Raw genomic sequence first — 27,837 nt, forward strand, 5'->3', positions numbered from 1 at the left:
CGACACTTCGAAATACAAATCATCATTTATGTCTACCGTTTCTCTAGCCAGTACACACATTTATCCCTGCCCAAGATTCTGGAACACAATACTTTCAAAATTGTACTGTATGTACCCTTTCTCTGATTCTCATTTCTTTCTGCAGCTATTGAGTTATTTTCTTGAACAAAGCAGTGGGTGCCGAATCTAAGATTAGCAATGCAAACTAAACAGTGGGTGCTGTGCTATTGTCTTGAACAAGACAGTTGATGCTGAGTGTACATGGCACTGTAGAAACAAACGTACAACTCGTGTGTATTCTGAAATGTATTTATTGTTGTACTACAGTCGTTTTTGCATTTGAACCGTTGCTCATATTCTACATTGTAGAATACAACATTCCACATCGCCAGCGTGGTAACGGTTGTAACGGCCAAAATATGGACGTTAGCTCACTCCACTACTAGACATAGGAATCCTGATCCCATTAATTTGCATGCACACTATATCCAATGGCTAATGGTGGGTGCACAGCAAATCCGCGTCGATATATATATATATATATATATATATATATATATATATATATATATATATATATATATATATATATATATATATATATATATATATATATAGAGCTGAACTATTCTCGAACCCCCTTAAGAGTGGTTCTAGAATAGCTATTCTAGAACCCCCCTAATCCCACTCGGTTTCTTCCCCCGTCCCGACCGATACCCAACCGAACTTCCCACGTCCCGACTCCCGACCGATACCGATTCGTGAACGGCGAACTTCCCACGTCCTCCTCGTAAAACACCGCGCCCGCCTCAAGCGGAGATCAACCAGCTCCGCACCTCCACCTCCTACCTCGTCGGCGCGGGCGAGCGAGCGGCGGCGGGAGCCGACGCGAGGGAGCTCGCGACGGACACGAAGACGTTGAAGCCTTCTACCTCGTCGGCGCGGGCGAGCGAGCGGCGGCGGCAGCCGACGCGAGGGAGCAAGCGACGGAAGCGAAGACGTTGAAGCCTCCTACCTCGTCGGCGCGGGCGAGCGAGCGGCGGCGGCAGCCGACGCGAGGGAGCACGCGACGGAGGCGAACGGCGGCGGTAGCTGACGCAAAGGAGCCAGCGGCGGAGAACAGCGAGATCCCGCCTCGTTACTCGCCGCAATTCGTCTATAGCCCGACGAGATCCGTATTCCCTACAGCGCTTAATGGCTCCAATTAGAGGCAGCATCATCGGAACATGCTTCAACATCAATCCGACCAAGCTCCTTCAAGACGCTAGCACCGGAGGAAGATAAGGTACAAAACCAGAAGTTCACATAACTCATATACCGCTTTGTGCTCACCGCAAAACCAAAAAATGGAGCACTTTAGATTCTAGTGAAAAGAAAGTTCATAATGATTCATAATGGAAGTTCACATAACTCATTTACAAAAAACGACCAATTTAGATTCTCCTTAAAAGGTTCATATGAATTTATATTGGAAGTTCACATAACTATTTAACCGCTTTCCTGTACATCAAGATAAACAAAAACCAAAATTAGATCGGAAGTTCACATATTCTCCTGCAGTAGTCTATTGTAGGAAAAAGAAAACTTATGTCTTTTACTCGGGAAGTTCTTAAAAACAGTTTCTCGGAGTTCACTTCAGTTATAAAAAATAAAAACAGCAAAATGAAAAATAAGTATGCGTGTGCATGTATGCCGGAAGTTCATATTACATTGTTTAGCGGTTAACTTTACTTGTTTTAGTTTTTGAAGACATCAGTACAAAGTTTTATGTATAAAAGTTCTAGTCCAAATGTTCAAGAAGTTCACATGTTAAAAAACTTACCTTGTTCTGCCATCGCAGTGGCAAAGAATCAGAACAGCAAAGTGACGACGAGATAATCACTGGTCGTGCCCTAAAAAGCCTCCAATGACTCCCATATGCCGTGGATGAGCCGCTTTCATTTATCCACCGTTGTTCCGCAATCCCAAGAGAAAGACAAATGTCTGCTGCCGTTGAAAGGAATTTCAATCGTAAAATCCAAGAACAAGATGACATGGATAACAAGAAAAGGAAGCGGGATACCACAACATCAACAAGATGATGATGAGGATATTATGTGTTGGTCAGGTCCACCAAAAAACCCCGTTCACCAATAAAGTGCACCGAGGAGATATTTGCTAGTAATGCAACGTTCCGTCACCACGAAAACGGCAATCTACAAGTACATCTACAACAAACACAGCTGGAAGCAACAATGTGAACAGGACAAGTGGCCAAAAGTCGTCTTCTAGCAAAGTTGATGCTTCCGAACAAAGAACGCAGCTTATGGGGATGGTCAAAGTGACAAGATACACCAAGATCGCCGAGGCACTCAATCAAGTCATATGCCGCCTCGAGATCCACTCGCCATGTACCAAAAGTCACACCGCCATGCCCCATAGTACCAGATGATAGAGCCACCCTCGCAGAGCTGCGAACATACACACACGTAAGTTCAATTTATATATTGCCGATAAAAATTTCACTCTTACACACACATTTATTTAGACAAATTTGCATGGAAGTTCACATGCTATATCTTTAGAAAAACAGTTGATATGATTTGGAAAGATCGTGAACCCTATATCCATGATAAAAGTTCAGCTGATTTTTAGGAAGTTCACATGCTCATTATTATATGAAATGTGTAGTTGATATGTTCTCGATATTCATGTGCAACAGCTTTTCCTGTGAAAAAAGTTCAGTATGACTTTAAGAAGTCCATGTTCTTATTTTTTATTAAATTTTAGGAAGTTCACTTGACCTATTCCCCGAAGTTAACATACAAATAAAATATGTAAAAATAAATAAAAAATAATGCAATAACAAAACCGTGGCAATTTGCGTGCTGCAGATCTTGATCCGGACCTCGATACCATCCATTGGTCAAGAATTTAGTACATTCAAAGACGCATATGTATTTTACAATACATATGCAAAGCACACATGGTTTGGGATAAGGAAAGGACAGACAACAAGAGCAAAGGCGTTACTTGAGATGTGTACGAGAAGGTACACACCGCCAAAGTGTCAACGAGGAAGACCGACAGCGTGACAAGATGACCAAAAGAACTGGGTGCAAGGCCTTTATGAGATTGAAAGAGAGGAGTGATGGTACCCGCATTGTCAAGGACATTACACTTCAGCACAACCATACCCTCACGTTAAGCCCATCAATGCTAGTTTTCATGCGTTCTCACAAAAAGGTGGATCCAACATTGAAGGGGTTGGTAAAAGACCTTCGATTCAGCAATATAAAACATGTAAACATAATGGGCCTCTTACAAGGCTGCATGGTGGCCGTGATAAGATTGGCTGCCACAACAGAGACATACTAAACATGTAAGTACTCCCCCGCCCCCCCTCCCACCCCCTCCTTTATATATAAAATGAAAACTTACATGAAAAACAGTGGGAAAGAAAAAGCAAAACAAAAAAAGAAAAATAACAACAAATTTCTTTTTGCAGAAAGCGTAAAACACGAGGAAGGAGTCCATGAATGAGGTGCGAGAATATGTTCAAATTCTTTGAAGACATGAAGAAGGAGAATGAAAATTTCTTCTATGACTACAAGGTTGATGACGAAACAGATCGAAAATGTTTTCTGGTCTAATGCTAGCTCGAGGGCAGCATATGCAGATTTTGGAGATTGTATAACTTTCGATACTACTTACAAGTCGAACAAGCACCACTTGCCCCTTGCAGTATTTGTCGGCGTAAACAACCACTTGCAGTCAACAATCTTTGGTGTTGCGTTGATGGGAAACGAGTCAGAGGAGTCCTTCAAATGGGTATTCAAACAGATTCCTTGAATGCATGGGCGGTAAACAACCAATCTGCATACTTACAGTTTGCGTAAAAATCAGAATCTATACTCCTGTTTGTACCTTCAATTGTAGTTCATAACAAAAACACACGTAAGTTCACATGTTTACACCCCCGCAACACGAAAAAATAAAAGATATTTAATTTGTCAAGTTCACCTTTGTTTTGTTTTTTGTGAAGTTTGCTTGCATTATACCCGATGTGTTTTTTCCTAATAATTGTTCAGATCAATGCCCAAAGAATGGCAAAAGCAATACCTAAAATTTTCAAACGGACTCTACATAAGTTCTCAGATGGCACATAATGAACAAGCATAAGGACCCGTCAAGAAGCTTTATAAACTATTCCCCGACTTGAAGGATAAGCTGATCGCAATTTTGAACCATCCCCTAATGCCATCCGAGTTTGAAGATGCGTGGAAGGCTTTGATTGAAGAGTACAATCTGCATGATATAAATGTCATGATTAACTTATGGGCTGAAAGGAAATTGTGGATATCGACATCGGAAGGAAGTTTTACGTGCACGCATGACTTCAACACGAGAGAAGCGAGAGCATGAACTTTGTGTCGAAAAGGGGTTTTGTCACCGAACGAGACAACCTACACATTTTTGCTAAGCAAGTTAACAATCGCATACAGGCAAGGCATGAAGCAGAGAATGCAGAGGCAAATGCATCAACGGTGAGTGATCGATTTCCTTTTTTATGTTAATGAAAAAAAATATGCTTCAATAATTTGGAAACACATAGGATGAGAACATAAAAAAAAGGAAAAAGACTATGCAGATGTTATGGAAGTTCACAACTGTTTGGTCGTGGGTTCTTCAGACACAAAAAAGTGTCATCTGCTTTCGAGAAAAAAAGTATGCACATGTTATGGAAGTTCACATCTGTTTAGTTCGGGGTTCATATATATATATAAAAGTTATCTTATGTTTCATGTTCAAAAAGCAAATGACTTTTCCACCGACAAAAATCAAAAATGCAGTGGCTCAAGGAAAACAGTCACGTGTATGGCTTCGAGGCACAGGTGATGGATAAGTACACACGGGCGGTGTACTCGCTTTTCCGGAGCGGCAATATCACAAAGACAAACTTTCCGCATTAAGACTTCCCCGGATAATCCCAACATTTACCTTGTGCATCACTACAATCGAGTAAAGAATTCGCTTGGTCAAGACATGAGTTCGTAGTGCTAGCAGATGAAGTTGAAGGCCGCTATGAATGCGAATGTAAATCGTGGGAACATACAGTAAAAAAAGCCTCTTTCATCGCTTGCTTTTGGTTGTATTACACTACGATGCATATAAAAAGTAATCGTTGACACGAAAAATAAAAAAATTAACCGAGCTAATGTTAACTTTATGCACACACAGGTTGTTCTGCCACCATGTCATAGCTGTCTTTGAGCACCTACGCCCGGATGAGATACCAAGCAAGTATATACTCCAGAGATACACCAAAGATGCAAGACAAACCCCGATTACAACCGCAGAGACTACAGGACAACAATGACGATGGGACTTCAATTGAATACAGACGAACAATCCTTTACAAAGAAGCAGCTTAAAATTATAAACAAAGGATGCACTTCGGAAGCAAAATTCCAAATAGCATTATCTCGCCTTCAGAGATGCCAATACAAACCTGGACAATGAGGATGCAGAGTCGGAGAATAATGAGGATGCAGAGATGGAGAATAATGAGGATGCAGAGATGGAGAACAATGAGCAAATCATCGAACCAAGAAAACACAACACGAGAAACTCGGCGAGCACAACGACATTCCTCGACCGAGGACAATGATCCATATGCAGATATACAGCCTCCACTACTTGCAATAACAAAAGGAAGCAAGACTACAGATGCTGCAAGGAGGAATGGAAAATGCAAACCCCCGCACCTGCCCGTCCGGAACCGTAACTAGATGAATACGGAGACCGAAAGGTACAAGATTATGCGAACATGCAATAAAATTAATGGCCACAATTCCAGAACCTGCAAGGCAAGGCAGCTGGCTAAAACACTCTTGGAAACACATAAGAAGGTGTATGGGCCTACAAAGATCTTCAAGAAATATCAAGGTCCGCATAAGAAACTTGCTTGCTCGCCAAAGACATTCCGTAGAATGATGAAGAGGAAAACTGGACACAGATGAGGGTGAATGCTTCGAAGATGAGACGGATGATGAAGAATATGAGCAAGAAGATGAGGATGAAGATATCACTGAGCAAGAAGATACACAGAAAACACCAGATGTGGAGAGCAAACTGCAAAACTTAAATAAAACGGGAGGACAAAGGAAATGCAGCGTGTGCAACCTAAGGCTAGGACACTACGCGTCAACATGCCCCAACAGGGAAAAGATACTACAACAACAAGATTGTTGAACGACAAAGAAGTGATGGTGCAACAATGAAACCAAAAGGGGTGAAAGCTTGTGGTACATGCAATAAGATAAGGGGACACAACTCTAGAACTTGCGCAAGAAGGCAGCTTGAGGAACAGCTATTACACCTGCAGTCAACAGAAAATGATAGCAACACAATGGAAGATAGAAGCAATGAGAAGAACAAGGAGAAAACACAAACTACACCAGCACCTATAAGAAGGAGTACCAGGAAGAGGTAGACACAAAAAAGGAAAAAAAAATAGAATAGTTCATACTGAAAACAAATATGTAGTTGGTTACATTGTGTAGAATAAATATACTCTTGAAGTTCACTATTTGTTCATGCTAATCGCTGATCCAAAATGTAAAGAACAGAATTTTCATAAAAATCATTTATTTTAAACCTCTACACAAGATATGTTGTGAGAATAAATATATCGTAATTCAACCGCTAGACAGCTTGTTCACGTAAAATGTTGATTAAAAAAAAACAGGAAGTTCACAGCCGATTATCCGCGAAGTTCACTATGTATGACGGTGTGAAAAAAAGTTCGTATAAAAATTAAACAGAACACACATGCAAGAAAAAAGAGATCAGATATCAACAAATGCGAAGTTCTCACATACTATTCATACGTGAATGGTACCGAATTGTTAAAAAATGAACAGACAACATATAGGATTGCAAAAAACAGTAAAATAGGGACATCTTCATTGTATTATAAAATGAATAAAAGGGAAGGGAAACACAAAGTAAAAAGAGAAAATTATGACTGCGAAGTTCAGATCTAGCCAACTAAGGAATTCTCTTAAACATAAAACCTAAAAGAAAGTGTAGGTAAATTAAACGATTACAATCTGATCATAGAAAAAATAAAAATAAAAATGTCCCTACAAAACTAAAATCTTCACCAATCCTCGCCACGCTTCTTCTCGGGATGTTTGAATAAGGAGAAGAAGCCCCTCTCAAACAAATCCAGCCTTCGATAAACCTCGTAGGTTGCATATGCATCCCGTGCAGCATATTCCAAATGCTTAGGCGGTAGAGGCGGCGGATTAGCCCACATCCCGTGCTCGCCCTTCCAAAACCATCCTTCATCTCAAAATAGATTGGATCTATAATAGCTCCAAAGAACATCCTTCGTGCCTTGAAGTTTCTTCTTTTTGTCCGGATCTCTCCATATTTCCTGGATATCCTTCGATTATGAACATAGAGATTTGAACGTGAGAGAACTTTGCGCCTTCGTGGTGCAAAAACCAGCAAAAATGTACCTAAAGCCATGAAGAAACTCAACCAAACTTTCACTCCTCTCATCGGCATGGCATATGTGGTACACAAGAACATCGGTGCCAACACATAGCCGGATCACAGCAGCTTTCTTCGGATTGAAATAGGTACCACCGAGTTTGTCATACTCAACATCAAGACCAACAATCTTCCTAGCGTAAGAATCGAGGGAACCTTCAGATTGGTGATCCACTCCTCAACACTAGCCGCTGAATTCGTGTACGTAACCTTCATAGTGGTTGTGCCATGGCAGGGAATGTGTACTCGTGGGAAAAAGGAGCGTTTGCCATGCAAAATCGGTGGACAAGAAAAGAAAGAAGAAGCAATTGGTAATTCACGTGCACCGAGCCAGAAAAAGAAAAGACCCGTATTTATAGATTGAGATGTAACAAACACGTCGTGATCCACGAATTCAGGAAACAAACAAGATATATCCAAAACAAATAAATAGAACAGCCGATGGAGATAACAAGAAAACAAAAATTCTGCGGGATAACGAAACAAAAATGACCTTATCCGCGTAATTCAACCGCTAGGCAGTTTTTCACGTAAAAATGTTGATTAAAAAACAGCAGAAGTTCACAGCCGATTATCCGCGAAGTTCACTATGTATGACGGTGTGAAAAAAAGTTCGTATAAAAATTAAACAGAACACACATGCAAGAAAAAGAGAGATCAGATATCAACAACATGCGAAGTTCTCACATACTATTCATACGTGAATGGTACTGAATTGTTAAAAAATGAACAGACAACATATAGGATTGCAAAAAACAGTAAAATAGGGACATCTTCATTGTATTATAAAATGAATAAAAGGGAAGGGAAACACAAAGTAAAAAGAGAAAATTATGACTGCGAAGTTCAGATCTAGCCAACTAAGGAATTCTCTTAAACATAAAACCTAAAAGAAAGTGTAGGTAAATTAAACGATTACAATCTGATCATAGAAAAAATAAAAATAAAAATGTCCCTACAAAACTAAAATCTTCACCAATCCCTCGCCACGCTTCTTCTCGGGATGTTTGAATAAGGAGAAGAAGCCCCTCTCAAACACATCCAACCTCCGAAAAACCTCATACGTGGCATATGCATCCCGTGCAAGATATTCCAAATGCTTAGGCGGTAGAGGCGGCGGATCAGCCCACATCCCGTGCTCGCCCTTCCAAAACCATCCTTCATCTCAAAATAGATTGGATCTATAATAGCTCCAGCAACATCCTTCAGACCTTGAGTTCTCTTCCTGTTGTCCGGATCTCTCCATATTGCCTGGATATCCTTCACATTATGAACATAGTACTTTGAACGTGACAGAATGGTGCGGTCTTCTGCGACGCAAAACCCAGCAAAAGTGTACCTATAGCCATAAAAGAAATCATACAACTTTTCACTCCTCTCATCGACATGGCATATGTGGTACACAAGAACATCGGTGCCAACACATAGCTGGATCACAGCAGCTTTCTTCGGATTGAAATAGGTTCCACCGAGTTTATCATACTCAACATCAAGACCAACAATCTTCCTAGCGTAAGAATCTAGGGAAGCTTCAAGATTGGTGAGCCACTCCTCAACACTAGCTGCTGCGTTTGTGTACAGGACCTTCATAGTGGTTGTGCCATGGCAGGGGAATGTGAACTCGTGGGAAAAAGGAGGGTTTGCCATGCAATCGGTGAAACAGAGAAAACGCACAGAAAAAAGAAAAAGGAAAGGGAGAAGAATCGGTGATTGATATGCACCGAAACACAGAGGGAAAAAGACATGTATTTATAGTTCCAGAAATGTAACAGGAGACGTCGTGATCCACAAATTCAGGGAACAAACCAATACATATCCAATAAAACAAAACAGAAACAGCCGAGAGATAACCACAAAAAAACAAAAAAATCCTGCGGGATAACAAACAAAAAAGGATCTTATCCGGGGCCGCTAGAGCTCACGTGCAAGCACAAAACAAAAAGCATAAAAAGACTACAAAGAAGTTCACGTGATAACAAGCAGCAGACGTTCGCACGTAGTAAAAACACCGAAAAATAAAAAGCTGTTCCACACCAACCAACCACCCCCCACCCACCAAACCACGCCCAACCCACTAAAAACCACCACTCGGCGCAAAAAAAAAGTCAACCACTGCCTGGTGTTCCGCCGGAAGAAACATCCCACGGAGAAGGAGTCGAAGGAAGAGCAAAGGGAGAACAAAAGAACAGAGAAAAAGAAGAAGAAGAAGAGAATTCTAGCAAGATCTACGTAAAAGTAATCCAAAGATCGTAAAAGCGAAGGGATTACCTAACAAAAAGAAGGTGCGTCTAACCCATCCCCATCCCATCTACTCATTGAATCGCCGTGGATCTTCCTCTCTTTCATCCTTCATGGCCGTGGTTTTGAATCTAGACTAGTATAAAAAAACAAGATCTAACAAACTTAACAAAATAAATACCTTAGAGATTACTTAAAAAATGTTTTGCATACGATAGATCTATCAAAAAAATCAAATAAAAACATGTTAGGCAGAGGGTTGGGGGGGGTGGAATAGACACTAATGAACAAGAACAGGAGTTCGTATAAGAACTCCCGAGAAGCTCACTTGTGAAAATAAATGGAAAACAATATACAAAAAATAAAATAAGTTGGAGGGTTTTAAAATCTACAAACATGTATCCAGCCGGCATTAGTATACTGTGATTGGGAAACTTAAAAAATATATAATAAAAGAAGTTGGAGTTTAAAATGTAGACAACACAAAATGCAGACTAGAAGTGGAAGTTCAGTTCAAAAAAGTGATGAGGTCCTGTTAGTACAAAAAATGTTTTATGCTGGAATATTGTGACAGAATGGCTGCTGGTCCATCGTACGTCATCCTCGCCGACAATAAAAGCGATGAAGAGACCTGTAAAAGAGGTAAAAAAAGATAGAAATGCTTTCAAAAATACTTTATGGAACTAAAAATGTGCTTATTTTTTATGCAGGTCCAACTATTCATGGATTTGAAATCTTTGACAAGCACTGTCACTTCGGAAATGAAGTTGAAATGACCAAGGAAAATCTGGATCATCTCAAAAGGCAAGTACTTGACTACAAGCCAACAATCCCATATTATGTATGCAAGATGGGGAAGACAACGAACAACATCACGAGAGGCAAAATGGTAATACCAAAGACGCCAACTTACAAAACTTTATTTTCGTACACTAACTGTATTACATATGATGTTTTGGCTGAACCAACATGTATTACTAACTTTATTACAGTCTTCCGATATTTAAATGTTTACTGAAGTCCAGATAAAAGAAACTGTGAAGTTCACTTACGTAATACACCGAACATGGATATGATATTCACTTTCATGTGTTTTCATGCAGACTTTCGATAAGGAATACACTGAAGAACACCTAAAGAATTATCTAACGGAGCCAACAACAATTTCAATAACCTCCAACACAAATGCCTGGGTTGGTACACGGGTAAGGATAAACAAAGTTGCAACTGGAAATGCAAGTGATGACAACAAATTGGCCGATGTAGTCATGGGTGCGAGAAATAAAAGGTGGAGATATCTCGCATGTTCTCGCTTCTACGACGGAACAAGAGAACTCACGCTTCGTGACACGTCTTAGCAACTGAGTCTGAAAAACTAACTATGAAAATAAAATTATGTACCAGTTTACTTTATTGAACCTTATGTTTTGTATCAGCACCCCGAGAACAAATTATGGTTGTGTTTCAGTATTGTTGATGTAATAAGAATGCTTATGAAGAGTGAGTACGAAGTTCGCTTATAAATGAAAAAAAGATTAGCAAGTTTATGTTCACAGAAGTTCCTACATGAAAAATCATTTCTGAATATACGGGAATAAAAAATAGTACAGTTTGCATTGAGAAAAACGAATGGATATGGGAATACTTTTACACCGTGATGACAGAGAAGTTCACTAATAACAAAAAAAACAAGACATATTTTGTACAAATTTTGCTGTTTTGAAAAAAGAAAGACCATATCCTCACTAATTACATCTGTATCCTGAATTCAATCACATAATGAGAAGTTCAGTTCAATAAAACAACAAAAATAAAAATGTTGAATATCCTATCAACTACTAATTGCGAAGAAATTGAATCAGATCATCATCATGCAGATCCCAATGATCGCTGGGTTGTCTGCGAACATAGACCAATAAGCAGCATGAGATCTTTCAACATACTAGGCCATCACTCCGCCGTAATTTCATTCTTGGGATGAAATAGGAGCTGATACATGTACTCAGCTTTCCAATCCTCAACACGCCGCTGGTAGACAATCGGGAATGCAAAAAAACATATGAAAAACAAGAAAAATAAGACAAAAAGCTATACAAATAAAAAACACGCACTACACTTACATCCTGGTTTTTTATATTATCAGCAATCTTATCACCACCGTATGTAGCACAAATTCTTAGAGCATAGAAGCCACACTCATTAGCCCCCGTGCCGGAGTCTTTGGATAAGAACACTGTCACAACAACATCCCACTGTATATTACCATTATATTTGTTAAATTCTGCAACACCATACACCTGTTTTAACAAGGCCACCATCCTATTAATCTGCAAAAACAAAAAAAGAACAAAAAGTGAATGGTTTCAGCAGTTTAAAAACAAAAAAGGAAAGAAAAAGTCGGAAGTTCACATAGTACCGATATATCGGTTCACACACACTACATATAGTTTTAGCAGCTTTAAAAAACATATAAAAAGTCGGGAAGTTCACGGTGTACTAACATATCAAATTAACACACACAATGATGGTTTCAGTAGTTTAAATAAATATAAAAAATAGCTAGGAAGTTCATATTGTAAAAACATATCAAGACAGACAAAAAAGTTTGAATGGTTGCGTAGTACACATAAAAAGAAAAAGTCGGGAAGTTCACATTATATTAACAAATGAGTTCACATAAAAAAAGTAAAAATGATAGCAAGTGAAAAAGTAAATAAATAAAATGATGAAAAGAAAATCACGTACAATCTCAACACGATCCTCATGGTGCCGACTCCTTGAAGTATGTGCCGCCAAAGTATACCTCCTAGTGTCAAGGATGTCCAACGTACCGGTGTACTTGTTCATAACATAAACAGAGTGATGATCATGCATGAAATGAGGGATGATGATCTGCTCAAAGCAACAACCGAAATTAACAAAAAGGAAGTACGCACGTGAAAACAAAAAAACAAAGGGAGTTCACTACAAAGAAAATATGAAGAGGTTCGTATTAAAAAGCATACCAACTTTGCTTTCAAAGAAATTTTCATTAGGCCGAACATAACGCTTGAACATTTTAGCAAAGAGACCTCACATCAAAAGGTTGTCTCGGTAATGGATTACCATTGCTGTCCCTTAGCTTGAATGGCGCAAAATCAAGCAAGTACCGCACAAAACACAAACAAAAAAAAGGAAAACTATACAAAGTAAGTATATGCATACAAAGGTATATCTGAAAAAATTAATTTTCAATGTTTGAAAAAACCTACAGGATAGTATGAGGTGACATCAAAACACGAGAGCCGATTCAAAAATATATTTCATCCCCGGATCATCCTTCCAAAGAATCGATGATATGATCCATCATGTCGGATTCCAACATTTCACAGCCGCCAAACAAACTTTATACATGTACTTGGCATCAACTAAAACAGATCATCAAAATCATTGCGTAACTTCACCAGGGGGACACCGCACACACATTAAAAAAGAGAAAATATATATATATAAGACTAGGGAAGTTCACTTAGCATATAAAAAAATAAAAAGACCTAGAGAAGTTCACTCAAAGACAAGATATGAAGTTCATATGCCACAAAAAAACTAACTAAGTAGTAAACGAAAAACATACCTTCCATGAGCTTTGATGTACTCCTTGCTTAGAATTAACTCCATCATCTCGCTTGGCCTTGGATAAATGAGGAAACACATATGGTACAAAGTTTGGGACTTCTTCCCCGAACTTATTGGACAATTTAGTAGGCCTTTTATTCGAAAGAACCAGATTTTTAGCACTAGACCGCTCGGGCTTCGAGTTTCAAAATCATCACCGCTAGTCGGAGAACAGCGCCGAACATCCTTTGTAATGGGCTTCGCAGAAGCTTCTTACCAAGCTGAGTGACAAAGTCATCGTAATCATCATCGTCGTCGAGCAAAACTACATCAGCCTTCCCCTTCTCTCAAAGGTCGGGAACCTTATTCCTAGAAGATTTTCTCGGTATTGGAATGCAGCCTCTGGATAATCTTCTTTGACTTGCTTACAAGACTATCAAAATTCTCTTCAGGGATAATCAGACTTCTCGGTGTGAATGACTCGAGTCTCGAAAAGTGAGAAATTATCTTCCTCGATACCAAGAGATGGACCCGCATGAAAAGAATACAAAACCAGGAAGTTCACTTCAATCAAAAAACAAAAAAGAAACAAAAACAAGGCAAATTCAAAAAAAACATGTGTTATAGAGCATAACCAGCGATATATTTTGCGAAAAAGTAAAAATCATACCAGGATCAACACCTAAAACATCTTTCGTGTCGATATTGAAATCTCCACCGTCACCACCTATATAACATGGTCATCCCGATGTTTAGAATATCTTTTTGATCGAACAAGCACATGCTTTCCCCATCATAAGACCGGAGGATCCGTAGCATGAAGAACCCGCAATCATGGCTGCAAAAAAACACACAAACAAAGAATAAGAATAAAAAGAAAACAATTGTATTAGTTAAAAAAAAAACCCCGTAGTCAATGTATACGTAATAAAGAGCAAAACAAAAGAAAGGGGAAAAAACGCTTACGCAGCTTGCCTGCCTTGGAGAATTAACATAGTGAAGCTTGAAGTGGTCGATGGATTTTGGATGAAAATGATCACCCTTTGAATTCCCCGCTAACGACCATAACTTCTTGATACCAGATGCCATTGTATGTAACAGCCTTTCTTACCATCTGGATCATTTATATCGCGTAACGAATCAAGCAATTCAAAACGCTCTTTCTCAAGGTTCAAAGCAACAACACAGAAGTGACCAGAACGTGTGGTGCATATGGATCAGGAGGATCAAAACAACCAAAAAGAATCTGCCATTAAAATGATAAAAATAAAAAGGACAAAGTTAGAAGTATGAAAGGTAGACTATTTCCCAAATAAGAAATCACATTTAACTTTACTACCGTAGTTATTTTAGTAACATGTACAACAGGAGGGAAAAAAGGTAGGAAGTCCACATGCCATAATTAGTGAAGTTCGATGTATAGAAAAGAAGAAAAAAGACAACAGCCAAGACCACTTTCTTGTGGTCCAAACGTTCCTGAGCATCGACGCTGAAAATATTGCGAACAAGCCGAGAACTCAGATTTCTTTCAAATATCTGCCTCGCAAACATGACAATGAAACACAAAGAAGGTTAAAAACATAAAGGAGGAAAAAATAAGCACCTACATTAACAAAAAAAAACTAAAAATGATAAAAAGAACGGAGAAATAACTTACGTAACAATTGTATGGCACCACCATTTTATCGTAATTCTTGTACTTCGACCAAGCAAGTATGTTCCAACAAAAATGCTAGAGAACAAAGAAACCCGTTGGGTTTAAAAGCTTCAGCAATTTGTCCGATCGTGCAATCACAGTGATCATTCATGACATGGGTCTTCTGACTGCAGAAAAAAACACAAATATTAGAGGACAAATCAAAAATTTAATAAAAAATAAAAAACAAAACAACAAAAAAAGAAAAAGCCTAAAAAACAGATATAACCTTCTTATGGGATCTTTCCTCAACTTGCAAACGCTTTCATATACTTCTTTGATTTTAATCATCATAGGTTGAAGAGACAAAGGAGGCGTCGAACATAAACTCGAGTCTCAAAAAATAAGGAAACACAGACAAAAATGTAAGAACAAAAAGGAAGTTCGATGATGATATTCCGTAAGTTCACATATTCAAGAACGTGGTGCAGAACCGGAATGTCCGTAAGACCCACAGCTCATCAATGAAGGCTACCATCAAAAATACACACACACGATATCACTCACCCCCCCACTCATATACATGCAGAAAATGAAAACTACGACATGAACTCATGCCGCATTACATAGCATTAGGAAGTGTCTTACATGGAACATGATGCCAAACAACGAAAAACAAAATACATATACAAAAGCACCCCACCACACCCCTCCCCATAAAAAACCAAAAAAAAAGGGAAAAAGGTTTTAGATAGAGATATATGAGGAGTAAACATAAAGAATAAAAAGGCGGGCTAGCATTAGGGAGGGTGTGTGGGGTAGGAGAACCGTATGTTCCCCATTCGTATATCCTTGCCTAAGTCTTGCGGGATTCTTCAATAGAAGCGCTCAAGTCATCTCGTTGATTCTTCAAAGAATGAGCTCGATCGCTCAATCGAATCGATGCATCGCGTCCATGGTTATCTCCAATTAAACTCATTATTGTCATCATCATCGCACCGTTGTGCGCTCTATATTGGCTTCAAGATTCTGCAGCTTCTCCCCGTGCAGCAAGAAGAACACCTACTTCCTCACGACCATGCGCAACAACAGACTTACAATCCATAGCACCGGTAATACACCAACATCATCAAGAAATTTCAAAGACATGTTTCGAAACAATCGCACCAATGCCAGGTAGTTGGGCGGCATCCTTCGCATCATTTCCATCCCGACATGTTACAAGATCTTCAGGAATTGAGAAACCTTTTTCCAAGAATCGCACAATCTTCAACATGGTGTTCAGCATCTTTGTCTCCATCGAATGTGCAACTATCTCGAAATAAATTCCCTTTCCAACAGAGTCTAACTCGTAATAATGATCAGCAACTTTGTCACCGGCACCACCAATTACCATCACGTCATCTAAAGGAGGAGTTGCTGTGGGTTGCCGGATGTACAAAATTATGCTTGACATAATAACGATCAACAGATGAATTGTCATCATCACTATCCTGAAGACCATCCTTCTCAACACACTTTTCATTTACCTACCAAACAAATAAAAAAGCAGTTCAGATGTAGAAGATGGAGTAGTCCATATACACACAAACAAAAAACAAAACAAAAGCCCAACTATAAAAAAAAATAAAAAAATACCTCAGCTAAAGGAGGTGATTTATCAAAAACTGCATCTTCAACATGATCACCAAAGAAAGTCGGAGGACATTGAGGGGTTGGCGGACGAACAAACCCATCATTCACAGTGCATGATCACCATCTCCCGAATTCTCGAGGTGCATTTTCCTCAAAGAATCCTAGCATCTACCCGCAAAAAATAAGAGGATAACAAAAAAGAAAAAGGTAAGGAAGTTCACATGAAAAAACAAAAGAAGTTCACATATGTGTAGTAACACAAAACAAGAGATAAAAAAGGAAGTTCACATAAAAAGGGATGGACATAAGTTCAAGAATGACTAATTATACCTCAGCTTCAAGCACTGACCGACCAAGTCCCGCATCAACATCTTCAACAAGAAGAAATATTCTTCGAACATTACTTTCAACACTATTATTGCCTCGATACATTTGCACGGCTCTCAAACCGCTTGCACAAAGAGTCCCGATTCATACCAAAATCAAGAAAACCCGTGCGCATTAGAGACAAAGCCCCTCAAGCTATCAAGGAGCGATGTTTCACGCTTTGATCGCTCATCCAAAGTGCTTCAACACCGGGGAAATTACCATCAAGAAGCCGACCTTGAAATTGTTTCGCACGATCACCGTAGTCGGAATCGTACGAGAGAGATGCTCAACTTTCTCGCAATGTTGATCCAATCTGATCAATAACACCACAGAAGGCATCCCAAAGACTAGTTGAAGCAGATGGTGATTGTCTTTCGTCTTGACATTAGCAATTTGCGAAATTGGAATCTCGCAATGACCTCCAAAGCAGGATGTTCATTGGCATTACCAAGATCGTGCTCACTACGATGGGTGCCCTCATTAAGATTGACAATTAAATCTTCAACACGATACCGATATGAATAAGCAATTTGGTTGCGGCCTTTCCACCGCATTGTAATACAGAGTTCACTTAGCAGATATTATGAAGTTCGATGATACATAAAAAGTAAAAAAATATACAAAACTATGTAAGTTCACTTGGATATAAAAAGTAAGCCTCATATGCCACATAAAAACATTAAAAAAAAGACATAAGGAAGTTCACATGCGACGTAGTATGAAGATCGATGCCACATAAAAAAAGGGTTACGCTTGAAAAACTAACCACAATTCTCGCCAAACTTGTACTTCATCAACTCGGTCCACCATTCTTTTGAATGTCCATTTTGTAAATAGCCTTCGTGAGGTTTCTCATGCAGAAAGTTTGCGCGAGGAGTTTGAGTATGCATGACAGAATGTGGTGGTAGAAAGATGCTGTCAAGATACATAACAATGGGGATAACAAAGACACCCTTCTAACCCAAATTTCGAGGGATATCGTGGTCTTGATATTTAGTAGCAGCTCGTTTCAACTCATCAACAACAAGTCGGCAATAATCCATCTTTGCCATCTTATCATAATCCATGTTCACAAGCATTGCGCCTTCCCTACCGACACGGTAGTCAACCAGACATATGAGCTTGCTAAAAAGAATGGCAAAGAAGACCTTAACAGCCAAATCTTCCTTCTCGGGGTCTTCAACAAGATCAGATAACAATTGACGCAGATCTTTAGGCTCAATACTAGCATTGCTTTCGAACCCAAGCTCTTGTTTCAAAAGAGCCAATGACTCGTCATGTCCAGATTCTCGCAGCAAGATAGGAGTATCGCCTCCTATAGGAAAACCAAACACCCGATGAACAGTGTCTCTATTAACCTCTAGAACTCTGCGCATCCACAAGCCAACTTCATGGTAGAAGTGTCAATAGTCTTCATCAAATAACACATGAGAACACGTGATACGTTACCCTCCAGACCCACCGAAAAACACAAACAAAACCAGCTTGCTCAACCTTCAATCTGTGTTGTCGTTTTAACATTGTCAAGCCGAACGAACTTCACCGAGAGAACAACAACAGCTTCTTTGAAAACGTGTCTTCTCACCATCAAGATCTTCATCCGCCTTCCTCTTCCTAGCCATGGTTTTCTTTGTCGGCCTTTTCGAACTTTCTTCGAATCACCTTCCAAAACAACAGGTTTAGAAGGACCTGGCTTCCTACCAACTTTCTTCCCCGGTATAGAAAAAAACATTTAAAAACCACAAAAAATTAATGAGAAGAGGAAGTTCACACCAACATGAACACAGAAGTTCACACTACACTAACCTTGGCAGAGCTTCAAAGTCCGATTCATCGCTAACCAATTAAATACGACTCTTCTTAGCATTGCACTACATAAAAATGAGATGCATAAAAAGGGAAGAGTTCAGATTCAATAAACAAAGAAGTTCACAGTGGAAGAATTATGTAAAAATGAAGAAACAAAAATAACCTTGCCAAAGAAGAACACCATCTTCGGTGGAATCTGGGACATATGTCTCATCGACATCAATCTTACGTTTACGGCGACCCAGACGTGATTTCCCAGAGATGAAACTCGTTCGAAGCAACAAGGGCTGACAGAGTAAAGAACACCTAGGCTGCGCCGCACGTGATTTCTAGCCCGGACAGAAGCAGCAGATTTATTTAAAAAAAATAGAGAAGTTCACAATGGTACACATATGTAAAAGTGAACAAAAAAGGAATTTAACAGAATAAACAAAATAAGAACATAAAAAGAAATAAACCTTGTCAAAGAACATCTTCTTGAGTGGCACTCGGGGCGTATGTCTGCTGCAAAGGATCTTCTGGTCAAGAAGAAGAAGCAGCAGCAGCAGCCTTTCCCCATAGGTGAATTCTCTTTTATCTTCCCGCAAACAACCCTTTCTTTCCTCACTTTAGGAGGAACATCATTGACAACAAGATTACCCTTAATGCATTTTGCTTTCGCAGGTATTTCCGGTAATATGTAGTCAATTTCTCCCGGTGCCGAGCTAATTTAGCAGCTTGTCTCTCCTTTTCCTTCGCAAGCTGTTCTTCAACCATATAATCCCGAGTAACTATTTGAGTACCAGCCAGATCGAGATTGAGTTTCTTCCATCACAGTGTAGCTTCAACTGCTTTGCACTCAAGAACTTGCCGCAGAGGAGTATAATCAAAAACAGGGCTGCCCATGTTACCCTTCTCAACAGCAGGAGTCCTATCAAATGTTTGGGGGATCTAAGAAACGCGGTAAATCGTCGCAGAATATGCAAGAAAATCCTGGTTCAGCAAATCCAGAGATTCTCTTATAGTCTTGTCACCGCATAACACAAACAAAATAACACAGAAAAAGAGTAAAAATGTAATCAAGAAAGCTTGTATGGATTGCAGAAAAGGAAGTTCACTAGAAAATGTTAGTGAGGTTCACATATGTATGTTCCTAACCTGATTCATCGGCATCATCTGTCATATTAGAAGATAAATTCCCCAAACCGTAAAACACAAGCATCACCGTAATCATCAACATGATCAAATACCTTCCCTAAAAAATACAAAAAAACAAACAAATTCAATGTCGTAAACATAGGAAAAAAATTCATGTTCGTACTTATACTTCCTATGTGCAAAGAAATGTTAATTTCATGATTCACTTTTTTTAAAAACAGCACATACATGAAAAATAAACATTATACATAGGAAGAATGAACATAATTAATACAGTGAGTTCAATTAAATGACAAGTAGTTCATAACATGTGCTATACAGAAACACAGATAAAAAGATAGAAATCCTAAAATGGTGACCACGGGGAATTATAACACGTAAAAAAGCCTACGTAAAAGCAAACCCTAGAACAAAAAAATGGACCAGTCATAGGACAGTAACAAAAACATGGATATTTCATTTTTGACAACGCAAGAATAAAGCATGAATTTATGGGTAGTAAAAATACAAATCCGAAAAACAAACCTCCACCACCATTCGAAGCATCCTTATCCATCACTCACAGAGAAATAAACAGAGGAACGGACTCCCAAACCAAAATTGAAGCCGACCAGCCCGTCTGGGACGAACTAGAACCACCGCGAAGGAGAATCAGAGTAGCGCCGGAGTTCCAACCGCCGGCCGAACGGGGAAATATCGCCGGCAAACACCGAAGACGGCGAGGAAGAGCAAACTGCAGCGAACCTAGGGTTTAGACCAAAGGGGAAATGGTGGATTTCGAGTAGAACGAAGGAATATCAACAGGGACGGGGATAGCAAACGAATCGGGAGCAGCGATTACCTAGAGCGCCGCCGCCGCCATTGCGAGAGGATGTAGCAGTTTCGGGATGTCCGCTGCGAGTGGGGGAAGTGGGGAGTGCGAAGGAGAAGCCGCAGACAAGAGGAGTAAAAAGAGGAGTTGAGAAATAACTGCACCAGATTTATATTAAAAAAAAAGGAGGCAACAATAAAAAAAAACACTGAAACGTTACCTTTGTCAGTAAGATATAAACAAACAGGAAGTTCACATTTAATCGCGATCGCGATTCACTTTGTCTAAAAAAAGAAAGAAAAATATAGGATGGGAGGGTCACACCCGCACTGTCCCCACAACCATTACGAAGTTCACTTGAAAAAAACGTCAGGAGTTCACTCATCTTGAAAAAGTGAATTTGTGTATATATTAAAAAAATTAATTGATTCCCTAATATAGCGGGTAGGAGTTCCCCACCACAATTACGGAGTGCACTTCTCAGAACGCAAGGAGTTCACCAATCTTAAAAAAAATGTATTACACTATATTTTAAACATTTATTAAAAAACCTTTTATTCATTTCCTAGTATGGGGGGGGTCCCCCCCCCAACCCCCCCCCCTTTAATGGTACAAGAACAAAATAAATTAACACTGGTTAATTTATGCACGGAGTTAAAGAAAAAGAATACCAAAAGTAAACTGACAGCAGTTCACGTAATAAAGTAACAGAAGTTCATTTTCAGTATTTCGTATAAAAAAGATAAAAACATGCGTATGAATGGAAAAACAATAATAGAAAAAATTGGATACTACATTAAAGGGAAGTTCACAACTTACAAACGAGATATATACATACATGCTCGATGTGGATTTACATGTGAAATGGAGGCCACAACTTATCTGAAAGATGAAAATCAAACATGCAAATGACAAAGTTCATGCATTCCGGTAGTTCAAATCATAAAATTAAAGAAGTTCATTTGTTATAATACCAACAAACATGCACTGCTGGTAATGAAAAACAGAGCAGAGACTTGTAAGCTACGAAAAAACCCACAGATAACAAGCATTATCTGGATTCTGTTACTACATCAAAGTGTAAAGCATGAACACCACCGCGTCATCACTGCATCATCTGAGGAAAAACATAACTACACAAGCATAGGCAAAAATACCGAACTAAGCAAAAGAACATAGATCTGTGAAAACAAAATTCGTGGATAAGGATCAAAGCAAAACCTATCAAAACAAAAATCCTACAGGGGAGAGAGACCCAATACCATTACCGAAGACAAACAAAGCGCGAGAATATAACGGCGGAGCCATCAACCTCGAGGATTTCTGAAGCTGTGCGACGGCCATCTGAAAAAACAAATCTGCAGATCAAGATAAAAAAAGATAAGAGCAATGTCCGGATAGCATAGAAGAAACTGTGCCGCAGACATCAACGATCTGCGATGCACCAGTGGAGAACAAATTCGTCGATGGAGCGTCGGGCACGAGCACGGAGATGAGCCGCCACCGTCGCCGAACTTCTAAGAAACGCATCGAGTAAAAGGGAGGAGCTCGGGAGCGAGCAAGGGAGGAAATCGCCAGGGAGGAGCTCGGGAGCGAGCAGGGAGGAAAACGCCAGGGAAGACCTCGGGAGCGAGCAGGGAGGAAATCGCCATGGAAGAGCTCGGGAGCGAGCAGGGAGGGGTGGGGAGCGAGCACGGAGGAGGTGGGTAGCGAGCGGGAGGTGGGACACGTAACGGTTCGCTGTCTCGTAGGAAGTTCACACGCGCGCGGGAGCGGGACGCGAGCGGGACGTGAGACGAGAAAATATGAAGACTCACGGGAAGTTCGCATGCAATAAGTTAGGAAGTTCATAAAGGGTTCGAGAATAGTTATTCTCGAACCGGTTCGAGAATAGCAGACCTATATATATATATATATATATATATATATATATATATATATATATATACATATATATATATATATATTGTCCTAACTATCTTGTTGTGTACGCTATTATGCAGAATGAAGAAGCGGGAAATGAGAATAAGGAGCATCCATGATGTTGGGTTCATTGACCCACACATCGTTAATTCATATGTGTTAGAACACCACCCCGCCGACGTGGAGGAAGACCTGTGGCGGTTTCTTAGAAAACAAGAACTCAAAAGTGATATTCTATTTCCTTACCATTTTGGGTGAGTGTTTCTGTGTTGAGCACATTCTCTTTTGTTTACTCCATGCATGGTATGTGGCTAATCGATGAGTTATGCATGACTGTGCATGTATCGTGTCCGCAGGTTCCACTGGATTCTGCTAGTAATTCAATTTCACACCTCCACAGTTCTCGTCCACGACTCTCTGAATATGAATCCGGCGCTCGATCGGCCTATTTCGTTCACACTACAAGAAATGTGTTAACTAATGACCTTCTGACAATGACCACGTATATATTAGTCATAACTCTACGACCATTTTGCAGCAATTGGTCGTAGGCTGTATGGGAGGGTCCAAACCCTGATTTCCTACGACCTTTCTAGTTAGGAAGGTCATAATTGTTTGAGAGGAATTGGTCATGGTGAAAATGATATGGCCCATGACCTTAATTCTGGCCGCTGACGACCAATTTTGATGGTCATACGATCGGTAAGATTTTTAGCGCTGATGACTAGACTGACACTTAACCACTCTTGCGTACCTGTCAGTAGTTAGGTGTCATCTACCCAAAATTTGGTGGCCCGGCCAATCTTACCAACCTACCCTCCTTTCCCTCCACTCCTTACACTCCATTCGATTCACGGGAGAAGTGAAGTAATTTCACAGGTTTTAGTTCCGCTGGAAGCTTTTCCCTTGGTAGCGTTCGTTTTGAAAGAAATAGTCCCCATCGATTCCTTTGAAAAGTTTTTCTAGCCTATACCTTTTACAGGAATTAAAACATCCACCGGAACCTCATGTTTGGCTAAGTCCTGAGGCAAAACTCCGCCATTCAGCTGAACAAGTGGGGTCCTTTGTTTCACATACGGACTACTGGTTGTGAAGACTCACGATTAAACGCATTAAAAAAAATCATGGCTCGAGTAGTACCAAACACCCACGCCTCTATGCTTTTCTTTGTTTTGCATTCCTCCGGTTTATTACATATGTTGCCTTTCCCTGTTCCTATGGAGTTTTGTAAACCTATGTTTGTGGAAGTGCAAACCGAACGGGGCCTTAGCGAAAATTTTGCAGGATCGGAAACTACACGCGCGCGACCCGCCCTCTTTCCCCGCCCTGCGAAACAAAAATTTCGCCAAGTACCCGGTCCCCACCCCGCCAAAACTGCCTCCTATTCTAACCCTAACTGATCTCCCTCAGGCCTCAGCCGCCACCCTCCCTTTCTCTTCCGATCCAATCCCCCACCGTCAAGCATACCCTTGCCCCGCCCCTCCCCGACTCAGCGCGCCTTCCTCCGACCTCGCAGCAGAGGCAGCACGCCATGGCCGCCGCGTCTGATCTGGAGAGCAAGGAGGCGCTGGCCTTCGTTGACAGCGATCTAGAGCTAGTCGCCGAGCTCTACACCCAGGCATCGTGACCCGCGGACGGGCGGCCTTGCCGTCGTCGGTCCTGCGACCGACGGAGCTGTCCTCGAGGTCGTCGGTCCGCCTATATCTTTTACCCTTCTTCTATTCTTGGTTTCTTTCCATCTCTCTCGGTTTTTCTCTCAGTCTCTCTTTCTGCAGGCAGATCCTCACTGTGCCGTTGGAGAAATTTACGGGAGATGGAAGCCTGCACGGATCCGGTGTCTCCGACCTCGATTACATAGGATGGCCTATCTTCTTGGACGACACATGGGGAGGCGCCAATGAGGATCGTGTAAGCCTCTACCTCGGGTAATTTGTGTGGTCAAATCGTTCTATGACAGCAAGATCAACCCAAAGCGGCCCGTTTGTGTTGTGCGGTGTAGTTAGAGTTTTGGCCTTTGGGATATCAGTAGATGTGCCTGTGAATAGAAAATTGTTTCGTCTAGTATAGTTTCATGTTTGCCAGAACATCTGTAACATAGCTACTAGACCAGAGGTCTCCCATACCAAGCTTGGAGTTGAAGTCAGCCAGATAGCCTCGATTTAGATTACTAAATATTTTTTCAGTATAGTGTTAAATCTATCCATGTGTGTATCCATTAGTCTGGTTACCTCATCTTAAATTATCATCATCTCAAGTAGTGTAGCTTGCTAATCCTGCAAAGCAAAACTGCATGCATGTACATGATCTATATTGTACCTTTTATATTTTACTGTCGAAATTTCATCACAAGTCGTATGTATGTTGTAGTGCCATATGCTTGGTATTTCCTGGTAGAATATAGATCATGTTTGTACGCTGGGCTCATGTGCTTGGTATTTCCTGGTAAGATGCAGCCTTCTTCATTTGAATGTTTAGTTTAAGGCGAAATATTAAAGAACACTGCTATCCATCTAATGTGACTAATTATGCTAGAGTGATATATTTTTCTTACTCCATTTAAAGTAAAAAATGAAGATGGGAAATCATATTTACCTGGTCTCAAATTACATAGATGATCATAGTTTTTGGCTTTTTAAGCTGTTGACGTTTGTTAATGAATCAGTTTGCGCAATGATCGGGAGCTAATTACTTAACTTATCATGCTCTTTAAACTTGTATGCCTGATAAGCAAGGTTGTAATAAAATTCTGATCTAGCTGCAGTTTTACATGTTAAAATGAATATCCTACTGAAGTTAAGAGTTATAGCAGGAACACCTGCAGCTGGTGTATGTGCTATTGTGTAGAGTTACTAGTACTGCTCAGACCTTTACTTTAGTATTTATATTTCCTTTGTAGAGATAAATTATTTTCTCTTGATAAATCTACTGATTGATATCCATTGTGTGCCTTGTCGCAGCATCCTGTATGCAGATGGCGATTTACTTGATCCAGCTGTAGTGGCTTCATCATTATTTGATCGCCTAAGGTGTACAAGGTAATAGTGTAATACTCTCTGCAGTATTATTCCTGTCTTGGTTATCATCTGTGGGCAGTGATACGTTCTTTTGATATTGTAATGCTATAAGAAGTGATTTGTACCGCCGTGGCCTTTTATTAATTGAGTATCCGGCAGCTGTATTTTATTTCTAATGGCTGACCTTGATGTTAGAGGAGTTGTTGAAGACGGCGGCGACCCACAGCAATCTTGGACGTGCTGGCTTGGACGAAGCCAGTATCCAGAAATTTGCCCGGTATGGCATTGAACATGCAACATCGGTTCTCTATGATTAAGTATTCATCGATCTAACGCTGTTGATTTGCTCTTGATTTTGGAATAAGCCTGGTGGTCGATAATTATGCGAAGCAGATGAAGTCGGCCCGTGTTGCTGGCCTTGGTTTCGCGGGGGCAGCGGCGGTCACCGGGGCGGGGTTTGGGATCCGTCGACTCAGAAAGTAGCTGATATCAATGACTGCAATATCTATTTTTGTTGCCTGTTTGACTAATTAACTAGTGTACGTGTACTACTGATCTGTTTTTGCTGGTGATCACCCATGTCTTGTGAGTTAACACGTACTATATGTTGTTAATTATGACATATCGATATGTAGCTATCTTTGGCGTGTGGTGATAGGTTATAAATTAAGGTAGTAGTTCTATGGAGGGCTTAGCCTCAAGGGAAGTTGGTTTAAGTATGATCATTTGAAAATTAGACTTGCTCTTGCTGTATGTATGTTCATTTGTTCAGTACTGAAACTAATACCTCGCTTCATTTCAATGGAACCTTGTAAGCAGATCCCCAAGCAAAGAGAGAGAGAGAGACCATTGTGGTAGCTCATGGCCTCCCTGCTGCTAGATACGTCTGCCCCGGCATCGCTGCAGCTGGACCTGCCTGCTTGAACTGATTTCTGCCTCCTCGTAGATGGAGGATGTGGGGCCTGGAGGGGACAATGGCACAGTGAACCATCTGCCCTGTCTACTTGGATCTCTGAACAAGCGGTGACGACAACCCCATCAGGTAAGAACTCACTAAATTGCATGAAGTCTACTGCCATTTGGTTATCTTGAAATGAGCATATTATCTCCGTGTGATTGAAAAAATAGCATGCAAGTGTAGGTTGTTTACTCCTGTCTATAAGGGATGGCTCTTTACTAATATAACATCCTAACTTAATTGCTGATTGAGGACACATTAGTCAATCTGAATAACTTCAACATAGTTTCTATTTTATCCTGGTTCCTTTCTGTTGCTTCTGTAATTGTCTCTTGTTTGTTTTGTTTCATTCTCCATTGTCAAGAATATCAGAGCATTATCCTGTAGTGAATAACCATTATTATTTAAGATCAACAATTGAGGCGTTGCTGTTGTAAACAGTCCTGGTTACTTGTTGCTTCTTCAACATCTGCTAGCAAATTGAAGTAGGGTAACCCATTGAAGTACTCTTCATATGTGTGCTCGAGCTTTATTTGGATGTCCACAAACATGAGCATTTGCACAGCTTACTGCCAACAAGTTTACTGTTATTTGTGCACATTCTTTCTAGAGCTTATTATGACTCGCTTGCTCTTTTGTTGATATCAGGTAATGAGTGTTGTTCCTCTCTCTTACAAGAGCTCTAGGCTGATGTTCAAAGAAGCCAGTAGCCCCACCCAGCAGAAATGATGTACTTTCAGCTCTAGATTTTAGAGCTAGCAGCAGTACTGTGATTGATAAACCAATATAATATAATTTCTTTTTCTGGTATTTGATTTTTTTCATTTGTTTACCTTGTCCATTTGAAATATTGGTTATTTACTGTAATATTGAAAGAAACTGAAACCTGTCAGCTTTTGATTGATGAGAATTTGAAATCTGATGACGGTCTTGTATAAAATAGAATACTGATGTGTGGAACCAGTCTGTAACTGACATTGACAACAAGGATCCATCTGACATGTGAGCTTGCTGTAAATTGAAAAGAAAATAACGAAAATGTAGGCTAAAAAGATGTAATGGCCCAAATATATTGGCTGAAGTTTTGGGCTTGGCCCACTAAATTAATGGACTGTAAAAGACAAGGCTGAGATAAGGAAAAGGCTGAAATTGTTGGGCCCGGCCCATGTAG

The 27,837-nt window shown here is 40.2% G+C and overlaps 1 protein-coding gene across 1 annotated transcript; it reads right to left on the reverse strand.

Annotated features, from left to right (window-relative positions):
- Window positions 1–6,317: 6,317 nt before the first annotated feature.
- LOC139832731 (uncharacterized) lies at window positions 6,318–9,132 on the reverse strand. Its single transcript, XM_071822555.1, has 2 exons — window positions 8,607–9,132; window positions 6,318–6,361 (listed from the first exon to the last, which is right to left on the reverse strand). The coding sequence occupies exons 1-2, from the start codon at window positions 9,130–9,132 to the stop codon at window positions 6,318–6,320; spliced, it is 570 nt and encodes a 189-aa protein (XP_071678656.1).
- Between the last annotated feature and the right edge of the window lie 18,705 nt (window positions 9,133–27,837).

This window comes from Lolium perenne, chromosome 6, assembly GCF_019359855.2.
Source record: "Lolium perenne isolate Kyuss_39 chromosome 6, Kyuss_2.0, whole genome shotgun sequence".
Lineage (NCBI taxonomy): Eukaryota > Viridiplantae > Streptophyta > Magnoliopsida > Poales > Poaceae > Lolium > Lolium perenne.